General features: G+C 33.1%; 2 protein-coding genes across 4 annotated transcripts in view; one reads left to right on the top strand and one right to left on the bottom strand.

Annotated features, from left to right (window-relative positions):
- LOC107481185 (MLP-like protein 423) overlaps nt 1-469 on the top strand; it is a 1,158-nt gene extending 689 nt beyond the window's left edge. The window contains exon 2 of one of the 2 annotated variants that reach the window (XM_052259567.1): nt 100-469. In XM_052259567.1, the coding sequence (XP_052115527.1) occupies nt 100-356 (257 nt within the window). In that variant the 3' untranslated portion in view covers nt 357-469. Of the gene's footprint in view, nt 1-78 lie in introns of both variants that reach the window. The other variant, XM_016101400.3, reaches the window with a different exon arrangement.
- Nucleotides 470-1,620: 1,151 nt separating this feature from the next.
- On the bottom strand, nt 1,621-6,871 carry LOC107481302 (transcription factor SRM1). Of its 2 annotated transcripts, XM_052259636.1 has the most exons (4): nt 6,643-6,871; nt 5,869-5,923; nt 4,467-5,134; nt 1,621-2,388 (listed from the first exon to the last, which is right to left on the bottom strand). In XM_052259636.1, the coding sequence occupies exons 3-4, from the start codon at nt 4,850-4,852 to the stop codon at nt 1,902-1,904; spliced, it is 873 nt and encodes a 290-aa protein (XP_052115596.1). In that variant the 5' UTR covers nt 4,853-5,134; nt 5,869-5,923; nt 6,643-6,871; the 3' UTR covers nt 1,621-1,901. The 2 variants fall into 2 exon arrangements, with proteins under 2 accessions (XP_052115596.1, XP_015957043.1); XM_016101557.3 differs by lacking the exon at nt 5,869-5,923.
- Between the last annotated feature and the right edge of the window lie 794 nt (nt 6,872-7,665).

The following is a 7,665-nucleotide window of genomic DNA, read 5'->3' as shown; positions in this document are numbered from 1 at the left end:
TATGTTATTTGTATTTTTCATCAATAATTTTCTTTTTTTTTTTCTCCTCTCTCTCTCTCTCTCTCTCTCTCTCTTGAGGCCATGAACTTGTGAACACAGCAACAGAAAGGATTGAAGATGTTGATGATGAAAAGAGGACATTGATTTATAGTGTGATTGATGGTGACCTTCTTAAGTACTTGAAAAGTTACAAGGGATATATTAGTGTAACACCAAAGGGGGATGATAATGGAAGCATTGTGAAATGGGTGTGTGATTATGAAACGGTTAGCCAAGAGGTTCCTGAACCTATTTTTATCAAAGAATTTGCAACCAAGATCTTCCCAGAGGTTGATGACTATCTTCTAAAAGCATAAATTTTTAATGGGTTTTATGCAACAATAATGTGATGTGTTCGTGTAAGAATAATGTTGCATTTACATATATCATATATGCGTGTGAAATACTGCGTTGATTTACATCTTATTCACCTAATTAATAGGATTATTGTCAAGAATAATTATGCAGATGAATGGAATGTAATGAAATGTAATAATACGATACAATATCTAATACAATATCTATTACATAACCATTAGATGGTTCTGTCCCTTTTTTTTTTCAATTTTGTTAGATAACTAACTAATGATGCAGTGAACTATAATCAACTAATAAAAAAAAGTCCATTAAAAAAATAGGGACTAATTAAATTTTTTTAAATTGTGAATAATAAATTTGTCTTTTGAACATATAGTTTAGAGATTGGAAATAATATTTATTCGTAATTTTGTATCTATCACTTATAAATATATGATAGATTATAGACTAGGATTATGCCAATAAATTACAAATCTAATTTATTAAGGATGAAGTCTAACCTTAATCTAAAATAAAAGCATTAGAGATTTTGTAACCATATTCCCCAAGGTAAATGCATTGAGATTCTTCAGGGTGATGGTAAGATGGTTCAAGGGGTTGCAATGAGTAGGATAAGATAAGGTTTGGAGTCAACTCTAATCCTATCTGCGCGGGTTGAAATTTTTATATAAACTCAATTCTATTTTATCCGCGAGTTGAGAATATCCTAATCCTAACCCTACCCATTCTTAATTCGGGATATCCAATCTTACTTGCAGGTTATAAAAAAGATACAACATTATTATAGAACTTGATGATAATTTAAAAAAGAATTGACTTTTATGTAAAAAAAAATATATTAAATTATTAATTAATTATCTTTTTTTAGTGACTAAGAATTTTTTGTATTTAATCAAAGATATTTGGTTTAATATCCACTTGAAATGGCTCTGATTACAAAATAATTTTAGGAGGCGAGGGTCCTTTTTTCCGTTAGTTATTTGATATGATTATTTAAGCAGTAGATATAAAAAATAATTAAATTATTAATGTGATACTACATAATTATCTACGGTGAGTGACAGAAGATTGAAGTTGTTGATGATGCCAAGAGAACAATAATTTATAGCGTGATTGATGGGGATCTTCTTATATTATGTACTATTAAGTATAAGCGTTACAACATATTACAAGTGAAATACATTGTCGACTCACATCTCATTCATCCACTGTGATCTATAAATTTAATTCAATGTATGAAATGTAAATTTGATCAAGAACATCATGTGGCAACTATCAACTTATACACCTTACCGAAATACAAGACATATACACAATTTTAATATATATTATGATTATGATTATGACTAAAAATAATAACAAGTTAAAATTGTCTATGAAACCACTCTACTTCTATGCTGTCAACTGCTTCCAAAACAGAGAACATTAAATTGCTTCATCACGGTGTTGCTTATTTCAAATAATTGTCAAATGAAAAGAACAAGAAAATTCAGAAGCCATATCTATTTGCTGTTTTTCTGTACATTAGGCCTCACAACAGCACATCACCTATGAGATGTTGGGGGCATGGGGTATGCCACAGGACCCATGTTCATTGGAGCCCCGGGAACCGGAGCTCGGACACCATAAGCCATGTGTGCCGGGGGAGTAAGATTCACTGGCGTGCCAACTGCAGACACAAGGGGTCCTCCTCCTATCGGTTGTCCAATGGTTGGAGCACCAAACAGTCCTACAGTTGGAGGACCGGTTGGGGTTGGAGGGCCTTGTTTTGGTGACTTTCCGGTGGAGTTTCCAGCTGAACCATTCGTTTGACCGGTGATTGGTCCTTGAGGTGCCGACACGTCTCCATTGTTTACACTGGTGATATCGTGTATGCTTGATCGCCTTCGATCTTTGTTCATTGAGTTCAAACGAATGAAATATTTTTGGGCGTGGCTTGCTACTTGTGTAGGAGTTCTTGTCACCACAAAATTTCTCGATATACTTCGCCAGTCACCCTTTCCATACTTCTCCAATCCAAGAAGAAATAACCTGTTCAACCAAAATTGATGATGTTCAAAGAATAAAGATTAGACAAGCGAATGTTAGCATATGGAATAAGAGGAATAAAAATCAGCAACCACTACTCGAGATCAATTGCAGCTTTAATAGAACCGAAACAATCCATTGGTACAATAAGGGAGTTATTTGAGCGGTGGACCGGTAGGTATAAGCGGAAACAAGATCAGAAGAAATGGCTGCCGGGGTTCTTTGCAGTGATTTGGAACATTTGGATGGAACGCAATGCGAGAATCTTTAATAATCAGGAAACAAGTATGGAGTTTGTCATCAAGAAGACCGTGCTGAGTTACGACGAATGGACCAAGAGTGATTCATTTGGTGGTTGATGGCGTTGCCGGGAATAGCAGGAATTTTATGGCTTTTATGACTTGGTTATGTATGTCTTTTGTTGCTCCACATTAGTGTGTTTTTTGAAGAATATAAGAACGCAATGACATTATAGAAGTGAGAGAATGAATTTCTCTGAAGGAGGGGATGCAGCCTCATTAGCAATTTAGTAAGCAGAAGAATGACAACATAACCAACTTAGCTATTAGATTTTGGATTTAGTCTGATGACCCACTTTATGGTCCCTACATGTATTCGATATTTCCGTCTGGTTTCTACACCCAAATAATTTTTGGTTTATGCCCCCAAGAATGTAACTTCGGCATTGGCATACATAAACTTCAATTAATGTCTCCCTAATATATGTCGGTATTTTCCTCCAAGGATTGGTTTTGGAACAAAGTACTGATGACTAATGAGGCTATCATATCACTATCTTAAAGATCATTGGTTTTGCTGTTAGAACTTAAAATCCTCAAGACTCAATACAAGCAAAATTTCTTAACCTCAGCTGCAGAATCTGCTATCTAAGGTTGTAAAAGATGCTGGGTTGTGGGTGACAGTACTTTATTATTGAGCCACAACTAATAAACCATAAACCGGATAACAGATATTTGACACGGAAACATTTCATTGATCACTAAATAGGTAAATTTTAAGCATGAAACCTATTTTTTGGTTGTACCATACTAAGGGCTAGAATAGAATTTCTTGCTTCATGAGAATGTTACAAAACTGTTCCTCCTTATAGAATGAAATCCACAGTCCTGATTCTGATGAAAGCTAAAAAGTCCATAGCATCCAAGATGTGGTCGTATTTCGAAAAAAAAAAACAATATGCGAAACATGTAGAACAAGAAAACATAACAGGAACCTACATCTTCTATCCCCACAAAGCATGCGTTAATGAGAGTTAGAGATCCAAGTTCAGAAATTTCAACGATCCATTAATTACATACACTATTCTTTGACAATTCCATGTCTAATGAAGATTTTGTACTAAGATTGAACTACATTTCACTTATGTGTAAGCAAAGTAACCATGCTTATGATACACACATATCACTTGACTGACTCCAGCCACCCAATAGCCTACATGCTAATTCACTAAATGATGCAAGAAACTAGTCTCCCTTATTAATTTCAGAGTGCTTTTGACATCTAAAAGAGTGTGAGAATGATTAATTGTTACTTTTTTACCGAAGAATGAATCCAGGGATAGGATTAAAATTGGAGGTTGTTCAACCCTATTAATTGAGCCAACCCAGAAGCAAATAAAGAAATGACCTGTCAAAGAAGTATTCTAGCAAATACCTCAAAACACATCAGAAGAAATTACTATTCGAAAATAATTAATAAACAAAGTGCTGTCGATTTCAACCTACTGGAAATCAATTATAACCAGAGCAATGGCAACCCTGCCAAAGGAGCACTACAAATTGTCTCAACAATTAAGAGTGAATGGAAACTAAACTAACAAGATTAGAAGAAACAATTTGTTATGGTGGAAAAGAACTCCTAAGCTGTCATGACACTCACAAAGATTGAGCAGGATATGGAAACTACAATCAGATAAAGCTCCAAAATGATATGGTTTAACACAACAAAATTGAGATGAAACGGTAACAAATTAAGATGGATAAACTACCTTATGAAGTTTACTACAGCCATATATAACCGTACCCAGGTTCTCTAAATCCTTAAGTAAACAATAAACTGACCTGTGTTCATCTTCTGTCCAAGCAATACCCTTACGCCGTTCCTGATCTGATCTTGAAGACTTAGATCCATTATTAGACTCGCTGTTCGAATTCCAAGGTTGGCCACCCTTCTTGCCACCTCCTTCGTCACTAGCATTGCCTGTTGAGCATTCTGAAGTAGAATTATAAGCTGGTAGAGTCACACGCCCAGATTCAATTAAGTTGACATCATCAACCAGAAGCTCATAGTGTTGTTTAACCTCTTCCAAAGTCTTCCCAGTTACATCGGCAGCAATCTTCTCCCATCGATCCGGATCGTCCTCAGGGTAAGTACCCAAGGCATTCTCAAATGCTTTATCCTGCTCAAAGCTCCACTCAGAGCTACTACCTACTTCATCACCAGCCATCTGGTTTTGTTAGATTCACAAAGGAGAGTAAAGGTCTGTATCCAACAGCTCCACAAATCTAGGTCAACACATGTTAAATGCCACAAACACTTTGGCTTGTTCTATCAATTGCTAAATTATTGGACCATACATGTTGGCCTACACTGTAAAGTTCTGAACCAGAGCCAACAGAAAATGCCAGGAATCTGACAGTGTTAAAAACCAATAAAAACCCCCAATACTCTCTTGATGTATGTGAATTTCAAGGGTGATTTTGCTCCAAGATTTTGTGAATTGCTTACCCTATTGATGAAAGAAAAGGCAGGAAAGAGTAAAGTTAGAACACGAGAAAAATCTGACTAGTGACAAGAATAATAAATACATAGATGAAATATATGGTGTTTTAAAGCAAGTGGAAAATAATAATAATGAAAAAGGGGGAAAAATCAGAAATTGATGTGAAGGTAATTAGGGTTGTAGAGTTATAAACTTATAATAGAGGACAGGGACCTCTCAGACACAAACAAACTAGAAAAACCGAGAAGACTGTAATGGATAACAATAGCATTCAATATTTGCCAATTCCCCCATTCCATAAAGGAAAAAAAAAAATCAATTTATCCAATTGCCCTATTGATAGGAACAGGTTTAACAGCATAGGACCACAAAAAAAAATAATTCTTTCAAACCATAACTGTGAGAGTATAACTGTTACAAAACTCTTTTTTCACATAACAGACATTCAGCATCCTAAAATCTTTGTTTTCCTATTCTTGTGATATATAAGAGAGAGCATTCAACACTCAAAAAGTTCAAAGTTTTCAACTAGAACATAAGAAACAAAGGCCAAAACAGCATCACTGACGTAGCTAAGGTTGAATTCTTAGAAGAAGAAATACATGGGTATGAATAAAACAGTGATGAAAAAAAATTGGTTTAAATGGGCCATACTTCACCTTAGACACATTCAATCTCTTTAAAGATGCCTAATCTCAAAATCCTTTGATCAAACACCTATGAATTACAGCTTAACATACCTCCAGAGTAAAACAACTGTAGGTTCAGAGTGATTACTGATTAGCATGTAATCACCTGAAAGAATAAAGTGTTAAAGAAAAAGAATAGGTACAAAAGCTAATCTTTTTTTTTCAGATTAAAAAAAAACAGAATCCTCCATACTCCAAAACATGGAAATTTTTAATGGTCCTAATCAAAATAGGAAGGGAAAAATAGAAAAGGAAATACATTAAAATTAATAATCAACTCAATTAGACCAGATAAAAAGAGAATCTACCTGAATAAAGAAAAAAAAAAGTAAAATCCAAAAAAAATCAATAGGGTTTAAGAGGAGGAAAAGCCCTAAACTTGAAATACACTTATGAGTGTAAAATCTTGAAAATAATCATATTAGATGATTAGATGATGACATTGATGGTTATCCTGAAATATCCCCAAAGAGATGTTTAGAAGGGGTCACTCAAAATTGGTCCCATCAATACAAATAGGACAACTGGGGTTTGAAAAAGCCACAAACACCAACTTGGAAACACCACTGGAATCTGCAGTGCCCCATTAATATCTGACATATGATGCTACCTAATACAATATGAAGAGAGAGGAAACAGGGAAAAGGAATTGAGGAATAAACACACCGAAAAAAGAAAAAGAAAGGATTTTTATCTACCCCTTTTGCTTTATACTTTTCCAATTTTTTCCATACCCAACCAAGATTAAATCTTTTAAAGAATTTTGATTGTTGTTATCATGATTTGTAGGAGCAACGAAGCGTATGAAAATAAAGAAGTAATCACCTTTATCTTCTTTCTTTCTCCCAGAAGCTGTAATGCTTCTTCTTCTTCAATCTGCTTTTGGCCGCAAAAACAAACTTCAGTTGTCAGTCACAAAAAAAGAGTCAAATAAAACTGTGTGGGTCTATATATATGTGTTGAAATTGGATCAGTGACAATCTTGAATCTTCTCTCTCATGATTTGATCCACTTTTTTTGTTCTATTAAACAATCAAAACCATACCCTTATCGAAACCAAATCAAATCAAATCAAAGCATTTGTATTACACAGTACTTAAGCTCTAATAAACTAATGATGAAATGTCTTATCATCGCCTATTTATGATTAATTCGAAATTTAGAACTGTATTTAAGTTTTAGATGTATAAAAAAATTTGATATTAAAAAATATAATTTATGTAAAACTTTTTATATCAAATAAATTAGAAATTTTCTGATAAATGGATAAAGCAATCATTGGTATAAAATTATCATATTAATTACTACCGCATAAAAGATTTTATTGATTTCAATAAAGAATATAAACGGTGAATATTTAGAAATAATAATAATATTTTTAATAATTAATCAGTTATCAATATAATTAAACATATTATAATCCAGAATAATCAAATTGTTTTATGAACACCAAATACATATTTTTGTATAACAACTAACTTTTATGTTTACTTAGCATAATTATATTATAATAGTCTAGTATATAATAGAAATTGAGAAAAAAATTATACAATTTTTTTTAACAAATATCCTTCACAGTATATATTTAAAATAAAAAGTATTTATCATCTTAATTAATTTTATATTTATTATAATTATTCATGATAAATAAAACAGCAAATTAATAAGAGTAATAATAATACTAGGAATGGATGAATGATTGAATTGTAATTATTTTTAAGATAAGATCATATAAGAATAAATAATTAAAGGGTTGTTACCTTTTTATTTTGGCTGTTTTGGATAAAGTCCACTTTATGCTCCAAGTTGCCTGCCACGCTTGCCGTGAAGTGAATCAATGATTGCATA

The sequence above is a fragment of the Arachis duranensis genome, chromosome 3 (genome assembly GCF_000817695.3).
Source record: "Arachis duranensis cultivar V14167 chromosome 3, aradu.V14167.gnm2.J7QH, whole genome shotgun sequence".
NCBI classification, from domain to species: Eukaryota; Viridiplantae; Streptophyta; class Magnoliopsida; order Fabales; family Fabaceae; genus Arachis; species Arachis duranensis.
The sequence above is the reverse complement of the archived record's forward strand: the minus strand, read 5'-3'. Positions and strand labels throughout refer to the sequence as shown.